Source organism: Dromaius novaehollandiae, chromosome 1, assembly GCF_036370855.1.
Source record: "Dromaius novaehollandiae isolate bDroNov1 chromosome 1, bDroNov1.hap1, whole genome shotgun sequence".
Taxonomy (NCBI): domain Eukaryota; kingdom Metazoa; phylum Chordata; class Aves; order Casuariiformes; family Dromaiidae; genus Dromaius; species Dromaius novaehollandiae.
Genome location: NC_088098.1, coordinates 102020234 through 102039085, shown reverse-complemented (window position 1 = coordinate 102039085; position 18852 = coordinate 102020234). Strand labels below are relative to the sequence as shown.

Sequence of the window (18852 nt, the reverse complement as noted above, 5' to 3'; positions counted from 1 at the left end):
CATGGGAGAGAAACACTGAATTATCACTATCACTTTGATTTCTATTCTAGATTTCTCCCAGAAAAGTGTAGTCTTAGGGTAACATCTTAACTTCAAAAGATCATGGAACGACAAGATGGTATAACAGTATCGTAAGGCTTCTACTCTACACAAGACACATCTGTTAGCTTATTATCAAAGACCAACTGTAATCCATGAAAATACAGAGATATATTCCTCAGACTGTGTCAATCTTCCTGGTACAAGATCTTATCTTCTGTCATCACAGCCTACATCAATCCTGACTCCGTTAGATCTGTTAATGCAAGCTTGTATTCTAAATAAAATACCTCAAGAAAGGATAGCTTGCACATTTATATAAAATGATGAAAGGATAGAAAGAATAAAAATGGCCCTTACCTTTTAACTAATACAGATAGAGAAGTCTGCTTTTTCCAGCAGATATTGCACAAGTGTCTGCATTTAGTCTTTTTATTAGCTGCAGGTCAAGTTCTTTAATCACTAGTACTGTCATTAGTGAGGTGCCAGAATTACATGAAAACTCTCTTAGTATAAAAGAACCTTATTCGGGAGAAAGGACTACCTGTATGGTAGGAAAGGAAACTGAAAATTAAAACAGGTTAAGGGATGACTCCTAAGGGAGGTAGCTGGAACATCCATCTGACAGTAAATGCTGAGCCTAGTCCTCAGCCTTAAAGAAGGCTGAAAATGAATATGAACGTTCTCTCTTTTTTCAAGAAAGTGTCTTAAAATCCTGCTTACTGACTGTTTTGGAGCATAGTATTCACTTCTCTACCTGCTGGAGTTTCTCTGCCTTGTATAATTTTCTTAAATATCTCCTACAACAGATAACATAAAAGTGAACGTGATTTTGATGCCCAGTGGCTGTTCTCAGAGGCAAAAAATCATAATTCAATCGCTGTGTCAATTAATGCTTATTTCAGCAAATTATACTCACAGCAACTAGAAGGACTGAGAGCACTCAACTGAGAGTACCCTGGTAAACAGGGTTACTGGTGAAAATGCATTTGCAGAGCTGACATATATGGCAAAAAGATAACCTGTGCACTGACAATCTGAGCATGTGAATCTGCAAATCACTGAAACTACAGTTCTTACGGTAGTCTTAAAAACAAAAAGTAGCTCACTGAGCAAAACTTCACTTTAAACCTATACTCATCTCCTTCCCTTTCAGATTCTTCTTTTCGGTTAATTTCTCATTTATGTTTCAGGCATTCAATAATATTATTTTGTTTCATTTCTATGATCACATGGCAAAGTGTTTTTGAGTGGTAAGTCTCTATAATTTTCCTTTACCTCTTTTTCCTCAGTACTTTGCTCACTTCCCCCAGCCTGGGGTATCATAGCTGTGCTGACAGGGCATAGGTAAGGACTTTCATTTCTCACTTTCAGATGATATAATCACTCTTACTGTTAAAAGTTTGGCAGATATGTGCTGCTTCTACTAGAAGTTTCTTCACAAGAATGTGCTTAAAATTTAAATTCTTAGGCTGCTCTGGGATAGGAAACTGCCCATCTATGTTTCCATGCTGTGGCCAAATTCAGTAAAACTAATTTCTCATGGCAATGAAGAATCCAGAAGTTCTTTTACTTTTGATTTGCTTTTGTTGCTGTGTTAATTCAACTGCTGTATCTTCCACCCTGCAAAGCTAACATGCCCCAAATCAACAACTACTAAATTCCTTGTGTGACTAGAGTGATTCATTGTTTCATTATTTGTAAATGCATCGATAGTCTCTCCAATCTTCCTAGTTACTCTAGTTACTCTCCTTTGGCAATTCAAACATGTTACCCATTTAATTTTCCAAGATTCTTACCAATCATACCTGATTTTACATGGTTTGCAACCTCACACTCAACAGCTCCATTATAGAACACATCTATTTGATAACCTTAACGCACTCAAAGTAGATAAATAGAAACACACAAAACATTAGTAAAGGGAAAACAAAAGCTCAGCCTAAGCCTATAGGAAACAGCCAAGAAATGAGAGGTGACAGGATTTTTCAGGATTCTATGTTAAAGATTTTAAGAAAAGAATTTTAACGTCTGCTACAGTGAGTACCTAGTTTCTGGGGTGAAGTCTTCAAACATCATTGAGTCCTAGACTATGTCTAAAGGTCAACAGCATTGCTCTCTCCTTAATATACTTGCAGTGAGACAGAGACTCCTTTTCCTTATCTGACTGATATCTGACATAAGGGAGAAAAGTACACATTCCTTCTAAGCTAGGTAAAAGCTCACACTCAGCATGTGATTCTCCTTTGTCATTGGTTTTAAGACTGATGTAATTCCAAATATTTCGGCAGTATAGTATCTGATAAGAAGGGTCCTGACTATGGTATGGGCAGCAACAGTGCTGTCTGCTTTCCTGTCTGTTCCGACTGAGCAGGGCAGGAGCTTTGCAGGTGCGACTCCTCGCTGTCCTTGGCCGGCGCTTGCAAGGAAGCCTTATCTGAGAGAAACTGACATCAGCACTCAAAGGTCTGGGCTGAACTTGCAAAATGAAGTTATAAGATGGAAGGATTTTTCCAGGTTAATTTTAATCAATTACTTCAATGAATATAGCTGGATGATTTTTCGAAGTGTTTGGGCTTTTCTGTTTTTCTACTCTACGAGATATGTCAACAGCTGAATTAAGTAATGTGCACTGGCATATAACTAAGCTGCATCTCCCCAAAATTGTGATATGCTGCTCCTGGTACTGTGGGGGCCTTCCACAAGCAACATACTGGGCAGCACTGCTAGATGCATGTGCCGGCATATGACAAACTCTTACACATATAACGAAGCTTTGTCTACTGTCTGTTGATGAAACAAACTGAAAAGATGAAACATTATACCAACAACATTTGCAAATGACTTGATTTTTAGTTCATTCCTTTATTATTGATCTATGCATGTTTCTAGAACAACAAAAAGCCAATTAAAAGAGTTGCAAGTTTCAAGATTTACATCAGTCTCAATTTCACTTGATCAAGTTATGGCTCATCAAGTTCACCATGGTGCAGTGCTTTAAAAAGGAGAGAAAGAAGACTCAGTCAGCCTAACTCCAATTCTTAGAACTGGAAAAAAAAATCAAAGCATTTGCAAATACTAAGATAACAGCATGCTAAGTAACAACCTGCATGAATTTGTCAAGAACAAATGATATCACACCAATCTAATTTCTCTCGGAGACAAATAGTTCTCACGGATTGAAGAGATGCAGTAATGTCACATATGCAAATCCTAGATCAGTCTCAGTCAAGAAACGGCATTATAATTTCCTATTCTGGTGAAACTGCTGGACATGGGGGGCAGTATCTGCTGGAAGCTGTTCTCTGTGGTTCACTGTCAACTTGAAAAGATACAGGTAATATGGTCCAGGGGATTTGCTAGTATTATATTTTTTTTTATTATAATTTCTCAGTGATTGGGATGCTGGAACTAAGACTGTGCTTTTAAATTGGAGAAAAAAAACAACAATCTGGAAGGAGCTCGTGACGCTTGCATTCAGAAAGCAAAATGGGTTTGGCATATTAGAGAAAAGGCCTGAGAAAATATACAATGAAATTCTACAAAGGCAAAGCAGTTCAGTGTAGATGGCAATACGCAACCACACAAACGCATCCTGTAAGACTAGACAGGCAGCTGTGTCACACAGAAGGACCCATGGGTTGTAACATATCAAAGCAAAACCCAGTAATGTTTGCTACTGCAAACCACACATGTTTCAACAAGAATAACATAGCTTACATTCAAAATAATTCTTTTCTTCTTGCTAGTGGAATGCAAGGTTCAGCTCAGCAGTCCTGTATCCACTTCTGATAGCCATAATTTACAAATGATATGAATTGATTGGAAAGAATCCAAGGGAAAGCAGTAAGGAGGACCAAAGGTCTAGCAAACATATCCCATGAAGAAAGATCTGACAGAACCTGGGTGATTTACTGAAGAGAATAAAGACATTATAATGGTCTACAAATGTAAAATATTGCTGCAAAGAGGAAAGGCACAAACTGTTCCACCATAGACAGGAAAAGAGTTAATGGGCTTAAGGTGCAGTAAAGAAAATTTCAATTTAACACTAGGAAAGTTAAGTGTGAAGTTAGTTAAACACTCAACAGATTGCCAAGTGAGGCTGTTGAATCTTGACCAGAAGAAGCTTCTTGAGCAGGACAGACAACCATTGATCAAGAATATTTTAAATATAATTGGTCCTGCCTTGGGACAGGGAGATGGACAAGATGACCTCTCAGTGTCCTTCACAGTCCTATACTCTATATTCTGTGAATTATGACAGGATGATCTATTATTGATGAATAGAAGAAAGTTAAGCATTTATTTAATTTGCATTATAGAAGGATACAACCTTTCTTGAATTTAGAGAGGAGATTACTGTCATATTTAGCAATTGCGCTTAAAGTGTATCAAATAATGCTTCTGATATAATCTGACTTTGCTAGGCTCTAAAATACAGCAGCATCTCTTTTAGCTATCCTTATCAATTATTATTCTCAAACCCAATGAATCTCGGTATTCGTTTCAGTGAGATCATCTCACATCTCAGCAAAGATGTAGCAGCAACAAGGCTGCAACAGGACTTGACTAATACTTTACCTTATGTATTTATTTACATATTTATGTATCTGCTCGGCCTTAATAAGGAATAAGAAATGAATGTACAGTTATCAAAATAAATCTACAAAACACAACTTACGAATCGGTATTATTGATTTCTTTATACACATTTTTCACCCCCCTCACTGCCTTCTCTGTCAATTGCAAAAACATACTCATTTCTCATTGTTCCCATCATTGCTGGTATGGCTTTGCTGTGCATATATCATCTACACATTATAACTAACTTGCTCTTTAACTTACTGCACTATATTCTTCCCTACCTTCATGGCAGAGGAAGAAACTGCATATTTTATTCAGAAGAATGAAAACTATATGGAAACGCAATCACTTGCAGTTAACAATGATGTTAGTTATGCAAATTGTTGATCACACTTTTCCTTAAAAAGAAAAGAAATCTGGCCCTTTTTATCTACAAGAAATTTTTCTTTTTAAGACTGTTGGTAGGTATGACTTGTTTCACTTATTTTTCTACTGGAGGCACTGTCATCTCATCAAAGCATCTACATATCCTTGAAAGACACACCCTACATGTCTGAATACAGCCATCCAAAAGCAAAAGGACCCTGCAGAAACTGAAAACCCGGTTCTTAGATGTAACCTACAAAAGTAGAATTACAGAAGTTTAGTTACGTTAGATATTGTATCATGGTCAGATCAAGCTGCTGCTAACAAGATGTTAGCTGTATGACCGCTGAACAGTATGTTTTTTCTTCACTGCTTATCATCCTGTGAAAGATGCAGCAGAATTGACAGTTATAATGCATTGCTTACTAGCTGCGAAACAGAAAAGCAGAATGCAAGACTGCAGCCAATTTCAACTACAGGATATCAAAATGGCCCTTTGACTCTTGCCCCAAAGTTCTCACATTGTAATGAGTGAAGAAAAAATAAATTTTACAAAGGTTTAAAAACTAACTTCTTTTAATTATGTGCCATTTAGGAAAATCAATTGTTGTGGTATCATAATTCCTGGTAGCAACCTTCAATGGATTGAATGCAGGGTAGTTTGTATGTATTATTTGAAATATAATGCATGCATGTACCCAAACGCATGCATGCATATGTAAAAATAACTCAGTACTATCAACATTAATTAGGTATTTTTAATACAAATTCGTTAAAGATAACCTATTTTGCAAGAAGGCTATGGATACATCATTTTGCCTATTCTACAGCAGTCATGTCCACAACTCTAACTTTCAACTCTTTATTTTGGATTATATGTTAATCAACGGGTCTACTCAATTGGGTGAACAGTGGTGGTGGTTGTTTTTTCTGTGTTAATTTGTTGGCTGCGGCAACACTGAGCTCAGTAATGTATTGTGACATTTATCTATGGAACAGGACACACAAAAATACAGACAGTGAGCCAGATTTAACTTTGCAGCTCCCTTACTGAACAATTTATAACACAACTCAATTTCTGCTGTTTTGTGTATCATTATGTGCACAGCTACAGCATGCTTCATAAGACAAATTCAACATTACATCTCATGCCATTAAAAAAATTCCCTGGTTAACACACCTCATGTTTATTCTCACGGCCACCCTCTGACATAGTGTATTGTCAATGTGCAAAATGGAAGATATTCAGGGGTGCATGATGCCTTGATGCCCTGATGTGCCAACTAAGGCAGGCACAAGTGTCTGCTAGTGCAAAAGGCAGGTTCAGGGCGGGGGTCTGAAGCTATTTTAGCCTCCAACCTAGAGATGCCAGTGACGTTTCAGTGATGCACTAACGTTACTGAGAGAAGTAAATGTCAAGATGCAAAACTGGTTACGTAGTAGGTTATAATCAACACTATAACGCTAACATGGGATTTATTAATATATGTTTTCTGTTGACTCTAAAGGTTTTACTTTTCAGAAGCCACCAATAAATACTGTAATGTAGGCCACATTTTTTGGTATACAATCCTAATGATATTTTGTAAGCTAACATGGTGTAGCCAAATTCAGAGTTACAAAGACACAGAACTTTTAAATTTTCAACCTTTTGACTTTGCACAGGTAATATACAATAATTTAAAAAGAAGCTCTGTGGTTAAAGCTTTGAATTTCATTTGCCAGATGACTGATGAAAGATTTCAGAGCTGCAACAGCAATCACATTTTGAAAGTTGCTAAAGCAAAACAGTCAGGAGATAATAAAGTAGTTGAAGGTGTCGTTCCAAACCCCAGCTCAACGTTATGGGCATGTGGGCTGACACAGAACCAAAAATCTAGCTGTTGTCTTCCTTTATCCTCTTTTTGTGGAAGAATAATCTGGAGACTAATGATATACATAAAGTTATTAAAGAAAATTAATGCCTCAGAAAAATTCCACTTGTCAAAGTGACAAGTTTGAATCCTCCAATATTCAAGGTTCTGCAATGGAAGCAATTCCTTAGAAATTTAATTTACTTAATTTTTTTGCTTCTTCAAATTGCTTAATTTTAGCAAGTGAAAGTCATTTGGTGAAAAGTCTGAGGGGGAGGGGAACAAATTAAGATGGTGATTACAATAAAGCACTTACATGCCTTTATATTTTATACTGACAGAGTAGTGGACTGTATTGACAAGACTGTGCTTTAAACCATTGAAAAAGATATCATCAAACTAAACTTCCTATAGATTCCAGTTTGGCTAGTGTAACTGTATCCACACCAATGGATACAATACAGTGCAGTACAGTTCCAGTACAGTTACGCCAGTCAGAGATCACATTTTTTCCTATCTCTTCTTGGCTCAGTTATGTTGGTAGAAGTATGCTGTAAGCATAGCTTTATTTTACTTTACAGACTTTTCTCGGAAGGTCTGCAACACAGATACATGATACAGAAGTGGAAGACATGTCTTATGCCTATATAGCTCAGATCTCGGTATTGGTTACATATGTTTATGCTGGAGAAAGAAGTTTTATTTTTCTTATGCCTGTTTACGAAATAGTAGCAGTTTGGATAATGACACACAACTCAGCTGAGCATGCCCTGAGACACCCAAGAAGATCTCCCAAAATTATCACTGTGCTAATACGAATTGAAAGGGAGACATGGATTTTTTTTATATTGTGCATAAGCATATCTCATCAACGACTTTGCGAGGCAATAAGCAGCCTTTTATGGCAAACCATGTAAGGAATGGTGTTGCTAAAGCAAAACAAGCAGGCATAAAGTTTCCTTTGTGACTTCTGATTTGCAACATAAGTGAACTATCGGATCCAGATTCTGTGCTAGGGTGTGTTCGCCTGGGCCTGGCAAATTGCCCTTGAAATGAGCTCTGTGGTAACAGAAAGCTTGTGCTGCTGCAACTGTTCTGCCTTGCACCCTCTGTGATCAGCGGTTGCAGTTAGGACAAATGAGAAATGAAGCAATCAGAAAAGAGACTCAAAACTCTGTTGAAGACCTACCTTTGAGCAGTTTTAGTCTAGCATTTTTCACCCTGTACAGTATATATTCCACAGCAATTTTGGAAACAGTATCACGTAGACGTTAACATCGGCTTAGATGGTAGCACCAGATAAAAGCTCTCATTTGTAATGTACAGGGGAATTTGTTATTGCCCCAGTCAATAGCTATTGACTTGGTAGAGCTCTTCTGCTTATTACAATCAAATCCTTTTTCTTTTCTGTTCCATAGTCAATGACATTGTAATGGAAGGTACTGCTTACAAACTGCAATATATATTAACAGCTGCTAGAACTTCATGACTAATGGTTATAAATAGAAAAGCATGTGCTAAAAACAGCATTACACTTCTATTAATCAAACTTACTGCATCGGATGTGCCTTTATAGGTTAGTGGAACTGTAATGCACAGCAGATAAATAGTTTCTGCTGTTATTAATCTTTTAATACAAAACGCCTCTTAATCATGCTATTATTACATAAATAAGTTGGCTAGGACAAGGTTCTGTCTGACTTGTATAGAGCACCTTTTAGTCAAAGGAAATATCTGTCCCTTGTTGGCCTGTGCAATTCAAGATCCTGCATTTAGGAAAAATGCAAGGTAACTATTCTGCTCCCAGCTGAAGCCATGAATATTCTAGGAAAACCATGGAAGGGGCAGTACAGAAGTAAGGCAACATCCCAAAGATAAAGCAGCAAAAGACTAGTATAGCAGAGTGCACGTGCCACATGTGCTCAGCCTGCCTCCTAGCATTTACTCTGCAGTATTGCAGTATCACACAACTTTGTACTTTACATTTTAGGAAATGTGCATTTTCAGGCCTTGGGGAGAAGTTAATTGCTAATCTGGGTACCCTTCTCATTCTATAACTATTGCTGTGCAATTATGTATTTTTAAATTTTACCTCTCTGCCCCAAACAATATTGCTCTAGAACTTTTTCTATTTATTTTATATCTGACAGTGAAGCATATTTTTATAGGACTGTGTAACTGTAACAGTAACATCTGCTATTCTTATATTACCTCTGAGCAAAGGTTCCAAAAACAATAACAAAGTGTTTTGACTCCTTAGAGAAAGGCTCAACCGTTAATGATGACTTCTTGACTTAAGGTTGTCTATAACCACTTTCCTGTAGAGCAGGAACAAACACTCTAATGCTGGAGCACTGATTTATCTGTTTGTTTCTGTTTTCTTAATGCATACTTCATTTCTCTCTAGACTGATGATGAGATGTTACAGAAAGAAAATTTATAAATGTGGCAAAGATTAAACAATCATGCCATTGCCAAGTACGTTATACTGTACTCTGTGTGCATCATCTAATTGGATTTAAACAATGTTCGTAAATCACAGCCTCTAGCCTTTTCCAGAAATGAGACACACTACTAGATCAAGCAGCAAAACATGACATGGATTCTAGCTGTACCTGTGATACTGGTTCATAAACTGCCCAGACTGGTGAAGACTGGTGGAAGTTAATTGCTGCTACACTGCTCATTATGAAGCAAGGAGCTGATTTCAATTAAGTTCCTATATATTTTCATCCCTAAGAATGATATCCAGTGCTGCTCAGCCAGTGTAAACTTTTGTTCTTGTTCATGGTCAGCAGAGCAGCCGCTGCCTGGAGATCAGTGGAGACTAAACCATATCTTTCCAGAAGGCTGCAATGTAATGAATTTCTAATAATCAAACACTCCTAAATATTAATGAATTTATCCTTGCAATACCGTATGAAGCAAAAAAAAATTTGATCTTCTTTATCTTAATTTAGAACCACAGAGAGACTGATTTGCATAAGGTCATCCTGTATCTATTGAAATTTTGTTCCAATGGCACAAGTTCAGGAACTATAATTTCCTCTTTATTCTAGTAGGCTGTGTTTTCCAAACATAGCTCTGAGCATTGTATCAAGGTGAAAACAAAAAACATTCAAAGCAAATTTGTTGTATCTTTTGTGAAGGTAAGAGGATGTCGTTGTCCTCTACAAGCTATACCATATCTTGCCACAAGCTCTATATCTCTCTTAAAAGAGAAACATAAAGCACTGCAAATAGGCAAACCAGGGCTTGGTGGAGGCAAGAATTAATTATGAGGAGAGTATGCCTTGTGAGTTTCATAATTCGACACTGCAAAAAGCTGGCATTAAAGAAATTCCATGCGTCCTAATAAAACTTCTACCTAACACTTAAATCATCACTACACATTTCAGCAGTTCAGGAAAGTTCATAACCCAGCTAAAAATACTAGACTTCAGGGACAAGGGACCGTTAGCCTCTTGGCAGTCAGAATAGGCATAAAGAGTAAGACATTTCATAGATTATTCCAGAATTTTAGTGAATCATTTGCAAGTGTACAAAAAAATTAAAAGAGTTAACATTTTTTTTTCTGTAAGATAGCAAATTAATCCCTTCTGGTACCAGTACTGGTGAAACACAACAGAATAAAAAGTGAGTCCTTGTGGGAAAAGAATAATACCTACCTTTCTAACTCTACAAGGTGATTTGACCTCATTGTCAGCTCAGCTACATTTATGGTTTTCTCTACTGTATTCTATCTGCTCATAAACAAATTCTACACAGCTATTTTATAAGAACCTGTAAAGGCTTTTATTTTTTGAATGTGGAGGAGGATTTTTATTTTTAAAAAATCGAATTGAAAACAGATATGCAACACTTTTCATAGTATGGTTCCAAACTCTCTAGTATCTGCTATCCCTTTATGACTGGTTCATTTCTGACCATTACTATCCCTACTTGAATATGGAGGTGATCCTTTATTTTGATACTAAATGACATGGAACGGGAAAAAACAATACAAAGCTATACATAGTAACTTACTTTTTGTAACTACTCCTTCAAGGCGGATTATATTTGGGTGATCAAATTGTCCCATGATACTAGCCTCCCTCAGGAAATCTCTTCTCTGCCTGTCCACATAGCCACCTTTTAGAGTTTTAATTGCGACAGGTATCTCTCTCTTTCCTGGTGTCTTCAGACGTCCACTGCATACTTCTCCAAATTCACCTTAAATAGATAAAACATCTGTTAGATCATTCACAGCACCTGGAGAACTACAGGAGTTTGTACTAATGAACTGAAACAATGCTGTCATTTTTCAATAGTTAGGGGTTGTTTATAGTGATCAGTGAAACAAGAACACAAAATATTCAAGAAACTCACACGTTCCATAGAGCTGAATGATATTCCTCCCAGTGAGAAATAAAGGATGGGATATTCAGGTTCCTGAGTTTCCCCACAGCCCAGTAAGGCAAAACATCCAGCATTACTTCACAGGAAACAGCCACCTTTTATTTATGTCATTACCATAGATCAAAGGGACTTGAACTTTCACTGTTATAGCCACACCCTCTGACCTCTACAGTGTGGTTCATCTTTGCTCTACTGACACTTTGAAGCTGAACTTCGATATCAATGTGCTTGCAGTATAATTGAACATGCTATGAGGAAGTAATGTAACGAAGCTTAGATTTTAGTTACAATAATGACAGAATATTTATCTATGGATATTTTTAAGGGATACCATGCACAAAGATCTTTATTAAAAGAAATGCTGTGAGAATATCAGAATATCTGACTTTCCTCTAAATGTAGAAAACATCTAAAAATGTACTTAATGCTATTATGCCCAGAAAAGCATTTGCACATGATTTATTTAAATGGAACTTACGTACCTACTTGAAATTAATGACATTTTTCAGTGTTCTGATATCCAAAGGCCAACAGTTTCTGCAAATCAGGATTGAGCTGCATAACAAGAGGAATCTGAAAGCTTGCTTCACCTGATATTTGCCTGTGTAAGTAGGAGCCTTTGAAGAATGCACATCTCCTCACATTCCCTTTGGACATTTACTAGTTAAGTCTGTACGTAAATCATGACTTTTCTTTGATCTTGAAGCCACTCAACAGTTATTTAAAAACCATACCAAATAGACTCTGGATGCCTGCAGGTCAGTTTTCAATGGGTCATAATTCAGTAAATCAAAATCAATGTTCACAAAAATATTTCAAAGCACTTCCCAGTGAGGGGTACTTCCATACCAAAATTAAATTCTCTACCCCAGCCATTTTTGAATAAGAACTGCTGAAAAACAACAACAAAAAAGTCATAAACACTTATATATCTAACTGGAAGAAATCATTTCTTTCCCCCTCCACTGAGTGCTGTCTGAATTAGTTTGCTTTAATGTTTAAATACAGAACAAAGTAAAACAAAACAAGAGAGCTCTGTCACGTAAAAACTGAATGTAGAAAATATAGGCATGAGAGATGGAAGCTTCACCTGAGAAAGTTATAACTCTCTGATATTATAGGATTAGAATGGGTATCATCATACAATCTTTATTTTATTAGGCTCTGTCACTTTCACTATAAAACAAAACAAGGTTTTATTAGCCAATAAGATCCAGGAGGAGTGCAGGGATTAGAAAACCAATTTCATCACTTGTTTTCTGTCTCAACACGGAGACATCAACAAGCGCAAGAGGACAATTAACAGATGCTGAATGTAATCTCTGAATACATTACTAGCTAACAAAGGTCAAGTGTTAAGTTTGGTAGATCTTCTATCTACCAAAAAGACCCTATTTGTTTTTATTTTTACCTAAGTTTTGAAAATAAAACAAAGTATGTGCTTCTCTGAATATGTGTCTGTGTGCGTGGAAATACATGTCACCAGACTAATGCTCTGGAAATCTCAGGACAAAAGGGAAAGTTGGCCAGCAAGTTTCCTATATGATTGATCCCTTTTACCTTTTAGAAGGCTCTGCTTAAAAATTTATTTGCCTGACTATTGCCACAGAAGAAGTAGTAGATGACTTAGACTTCCAAAATTACGCCATAAAACAAAATCATGAAACCTGAATGTTTTGAAGGAGAGATCATATATCAATCCTCTATTCTATGACACATCCAGTAGTGTTCGAACTCATCTTGAGAGCAGTGACCTTACTGCATCTTAATGGCTCTTCAAGCTGAAATGCCTAAAATTAGAAGGACTTACAATTTCTTACTCTCGATGAAACAACCAATGTCAAGGAAAAATAATAGAACCTTAGTATCCACGTTTTTAAGGTATTTCATGACTGTGGAACTCTGTAGAATTGCAAAATCTCATTTTAAAGCAAAATTTGGACTGCACGAGTTATAGCACAAAATGTTTAGCTATTGTAAGATTATACAGGACAGTACTGCAATTTCAGAATTTCAGAAATAATAACATTCATGCCTCAGGGACTGGGAAGGACTGTTCACCAACTGTTTTGAAGTGAATTAGACTGTTATGGAAGGAGGCAAGTAAATGACTTACAGTCCCAAGATTTATTATCTGTACAACATCCAAAGCACGGGAAGGAACATTGTGTCATCTCCCTGACCTGTCTCTTTCCTCTTTTTCGGATGTACCATTTATGTAAATAGAAAGAAATTTCACTCCCCGTGGATATTGAGATTGACAGGCTGGCAAACATAAAGATCCTAATTGCAATTTTTGGGGGATGTAGAGACTTTTCAGCCAGACAGTAAATGATCATCATCTCACAGAACAGACAGTTACTATGCTCAGAAACTTTCAGAACATGTAACTTCTAGTCCTGGTTTAAACTAGATTGAGATCAAAGCATTGAGCTATTTACATTGAAAAAGGTTCTGACAAGATGCAATTCCAAAGTATTTTTGCTAGTCTTCTGTTAAAGAAAGAATTTTCAATGTTTTTTAAAACAAAGGAAAATATATTCTACAATAGGGACACATTTTTTTCTTGAATCTAAATCTGATTGCTCAGCTTTGAAGGTAAACAAGACAAATGTTGACCCTGCAGCAGTAAAGGTTCATGACTGCATGTGTAATAAGGAGAAGCTAAGAGCCAGATGTCACTGAAGTCAGCGTCTTTCCTTGCTCCAGGGAAAAAGCTGGTGATAACTAGAGAAAACGACAGAGTTCATTGTCTGTTCAGTTTTAATAATGTGTAAATAATCCCTGTTTTAATGATATAAAACTGACATGCCTTATTGTATGTTATGCAAAAAGAAGATAATTGAGCAGTCTAGAAACTTGCCCTGTGCAAGCCATGCATACCTTTTCTCTATCTAGTCATAAAACAGATGTTATTTAAAATGAAACAGGAATAGTCTCTTATGAGTCTGATATGCAGACTCATGTCTGCATGTGGTATTTCTACATAGGCTCAAAACAAATATTTTTCAACAAATATCTTAAAACAAAAACAGTTGCTGTTGATTGAACTCAAAGATGGCAGCAACAAGTACAGTTCAACTCATTTTCCCCAGTTTTAGTTATAAGTCATAAGGCCTTTAGTCATAAGACTTTAAATACTGGAGTGGGAGAACTGGCATAAGATTTAGATTATAAAAAGAACATAGTCTGCTGTCTGTGAAAAATCAAAGACTTGGCCTCTTCCTGAAGTTTCTACTTCTTAATATAGAAAACAAAAAGACATATACAAGCTTGAAGAGAGACGCGACAAAATATGTCCTGCAAGTCCTTGCATGAGGAGGTGTTCAAGCCTTAAACCAAAGAGTGAGAAGTGATGGGGTTGCAAAAAGTGTCATGTGCAGGACAAAACACAGGATATTACAGCATGTTGGTTAGTGCAGCAAGTTTAATATGAGAAGCAGCTGAAAGGGATCATCTGAAGAACATCTATAGCAATGAACAGATGGGCACATTGTTGTAACTGCAAAGAGGCACCCTTGGGATGTCATGGAATATTTAATACTAACGATAATAAAACTCTACCAAGAGTTTCGAAGCCAAGACTATACAATATGAAATTAAGCAATAGAAAAACTTTGTCATGAGAAACATAAGAAAAGCACTTACAGATAAGTTCTGTTTTGCCTCTGCTATTCTAATATGCATGCTATTATGAACGCATATTTGATCAAACCACAAACTCCAATTAGGTAGTAAACCACTTCCCCTACTGCCTTTACCCTCCATATGAACTAAGGTACCAGCATAAGTTATTCAAGAACTAACAATAGAGAATATTAACAGATATTAACCTGGATGATCTTTCATTCAAATGAAAGCTCCATACAACAGTAATTTTTTTCTCAGAGGAACTAGATGTAAGATGTTGATGAATGGGATGGGGGATTTCAAGCCACTCAGGGGAAGTAACCTGACTAGAGATCCTTCTTGAATCTGGATTTATTAGCAGATTTTGTTATTTTAACTCACTTACGCGTGTACAGTGGAGTGTGTCTAAGAGTAAAGTTTGAAAAGTTTGGAAAGTCTTTATTTTATATGCTTTAATTGCACCAAAGCACCAGAAGGAAGGACAGTAATTCAGAGAGTCTGCAGATGTACTGGGACACTAAAAGCATTTCACAGGAGAAGAAAGGGAGAGCTGAGATCAAAGGTTAAACTAACCAGCTCCATGCAATATAGTGTCTGCTTTCACAAACATCAGCATAGGAAATGTCCACTAAGAGAAGTTCAAAAAGGATTTTAACAAGACATTGCCCTAATCCATTTTTTCTCAAAGTAAAGAAAGCCCTTGAGCTCAGCATCCTTTCTTGACTAGTTGCTTTTTTGCATTTGCTATTATAATCCTCCTAATAATATGAACTAACAATGGGAATATTTACTAAACCTGTGACTAAATGTATAGACAAGGCAATTTTTATTTTGGCTATGATGCCTTTGACTCTTGCAGGCCAAGTGTCACTTTCATCTTTATTACTACTAAATGTTCATTTCCCAGTCTGCCATCACTGCTTGAGTATCTTCCTAATTTTTCAGTTTGACCATTGGTTGCCACCTTCTCTGAATCTGTTTTAATATCTGATGGAAAAATCTCATCATGTGGAACAGTCAGTCTGTAAGCAACGATTTTAGATATTCTTTTTTTTTTAACGTCACATAGTTAATATTGCCCTTAGGTTGCTATTACTTGGCACCAAAGGACCAGACCAAGTTGTCTGTACAACATGGCTAATCAACAACTCCAGAGAAATCTCAATGTCTTGTGCAGCATTCAGATATACCCCTACAACAGAGGGTAAATAGGTAAATACAGTCAGGGCTCTTAGATTTTGCACTTCTAAGCAAAGAGAGACTGAAACATAGGACAAAAATACTGAAATACATAACAAAGTGTACATTTCCAACTCTCACATCATACAAGATTCTAATTACCAAATACTTAAAGAGATAACATGGGTACAAGGATGGGCAAGCTGAGAAAAGAAGCTGGATAGAAAACTTGCCTTGAGTCTCAAGGTCATCTGAACTGCAACTAGTGAACAGTCAAGAACTTTTGGACACACTTTTTTACACTAAAAAATGAAATTTGAAACTGCTCACAGAAAAGATCAGTTTCAAAAAATTTCTTGACTAAAAATACTAGAAAAAAATTCAAATATTTGAAATATTTGACATTTTCAAAATGAAAACTTCTAGTTCTTGAATGGAAGCAATTTTTGGCTTGAAAACTTATGTTAGTTACAGAAAGTCAAAATGAAAATCAATCAAAAGAAGATGTTCAAACAAAAACCTAATTCACTTTTTAAAATTTTTTAATGTCTCACTTTGTAAAAGATTTTAATTTTTTTGTTTCACTTGGGTGAAAATTGTAAACATCTTTTAAAAGCAATTTTCCTGTGATGAGAAATTTTACACCCAGATGCAATATTTAGTACAGAATCAGAGAGAAGGCATAAAGGAAGCTTCAGGACTGCTGTAAATTACAGTGATATATGTCCCCTAGCAACTATCCCAAGAACTGTATGAGAATTTGTACTTTCCTGCCTCAGGTGCAGTACTTAACCTATATGTTGCTGGCATGGAAGTGGGTTTAAACTTCATTGCAAACAGTTTCTAAGTTCCTCTAGGCAAATAGCTTAGAAGATGATAGATTACTGAAGCAATTTTACAGGATTAAAATTATAAAAATAAGATGTGTCAGAGCAAGCAAAAATTTACTCCCATATATACAGGAAAAGGGAAGGTGAACTGAGTAAGAAATTTTTGTAATGAAGTAAGTTGAGAATAAGGACACAATTTCCATTTGAACAAAAATCAATAAGCTTAATCCTTCTCTGTTGTATTCAACTCCTTTAAAATCAGCAGTCACACCAATGTTAAATCTAGTTCAATATGCTTTAAAATCTAAGACATCAATATCTATAGTATATCCGAAAAAAGGAAGAAATAAAAGAAATCAAATAGCACGTTTTCTGCAGAAGTCAGCCCTCTAAGGGCTCTTTCAAACTAGTAATTCCAATGGTGCACAGTGGCAACTACATATTGCTTAGCTTAAGCAATCAGACAAACTCTAAAGTACTCTAGCTATATGGATTGCAGAGTGAAACACAATTTTCTTACTTTCAGATCAGTATTTCCTCCTCTCTGTTTGTTAACAGACCCGATTTTACTTTTGTTATATTATTTGCATGACATTTTCTAGTGCAGAAACACTTCTGAGCAACACTGGAGACATTTCCACTGCTATGAACCTAGAAATTTATCATTAAATAAGAGCTCTCAACTGAAAAGCATCTGACTTCTCTCAAGTGATTAAGATATATCAAACAAAGGTAAAAAGAAGGATCATAGGGCATTATACCTTCTGATAGTAATTCTCCCCAAAATACTTGCTAGCATGAGTTCTGTGACGGGCTCACCATGAACAAATTAGACTCATTCTTTTTTTCCACTGACTCCCTTCTACAAGAAATAACTACATGATTTTTGTCTGTTGTAGTGTGGATTATTTTTCTTTTATTCTTGATGGTGTTAATATTAGAGAAAGTAAAAAAGGTATAAATTTAGCTTTTCTATGCTGGTATTTACTTATGAAGTAAAAAAATATTATCGTTAAAGAATGCCAGGAATGAACAGATCAAAGATGGCCAGTGATATATGGAACATACCAATTATTGCTACTGGAATAAAGTTACAGCCAGGTGAAGCCAAAACATCTTATCAGCTGGCATTTGCCTTGCAGTCAGTATTATAAGCACTTTTAACACATTTACAAAACTCAAGTCATTCTTAAAAATACCTTATTGATACAGAGAAATATAATTATCTATATAGTGTAAACAGGTAGACAGGTAGAGTGTGAATGTCTTTCTCAATGACAAATGAAACTTCAGAGATGGAATTAGAGCTCAGGATTCTGTTGCTATATTCATCAAAATTACTGACACTGACACTCAGTTCTCTGATTTTCCCTTTCTTTTGGGGCTAAGAAAAGATCAGTGCTCCCCAACCACAGGCAGTGTGTGGATAATAACACAGAGGATGTAATGCCTCACAGGGAACTTCAGACTGTACTCTCCCTGTCAGCCTATTTTTTGTTTCAATTTGCTATAGCTGTGAGAAATGCTTTGCTATAGCTGTGAGAAATGCTGGAGAGCCTTCTGAAAGACATGTTGGTTACAAGCCATAGATTGAGATCCACTGGATTAGGTAACCTCCTGAGGCCCTTTCTAGCCTCATCTTTCCCTAACTCCTCTGTAAACTAGACCCGGGTAAAACAGATAGTAAACAATCTCAGCACTTGGTAAATAATGAATTGCCATCTGTCCCAGAGTGTCAGAACACAAGTCAAAAAAAAGGGTTTTACAAGACTCTGATCTTTACAGGTATTTCACTTTCATTGCATTAGCCACAAAGGTGTTCCTTCTGTCGCCATTGAGCTGCCCACCATTAGGAGCTCTAGTGAACTCTGGCGGCAGTCATGAGCCCTTTCAGCAGCACGTTGCGAGAATGTCATCCCTACGAGAGCTTTCCAAAAGTCAATGCATGGGAACACTTGCACAGCAGTTCC

General features: G+C 36.5%; 1 protein-coding gene across 6 annotated transcripts in view; it reads right to left on the bottom strand.

The window, feature by feature from the left end:
* Window positions 1-18852, bottom strand: part of EPHA6 (EPH receptor A6) — a 533966-nt gene that overhangs the window by 108040 nt on the left and 407074 nt on the right. For all 6 annotated transcript variants that reach the window (XR_010392099.1, XM_064522371.1, XM_064522378.1 and 3 more), the window contains one exon: window positions 10872-11057. Coding sequence is in view for 5 of the 6 variants with exons in the window: in XM_064522371.1 (XP_064378441.1) it covers window positions 10872-11057 (186 nt within the window). In the remaining variant the exon portion in view is untranslated. The remainder of the gene's footprint in view (window positions 1-10871; window positions 11058-18852) is intronic.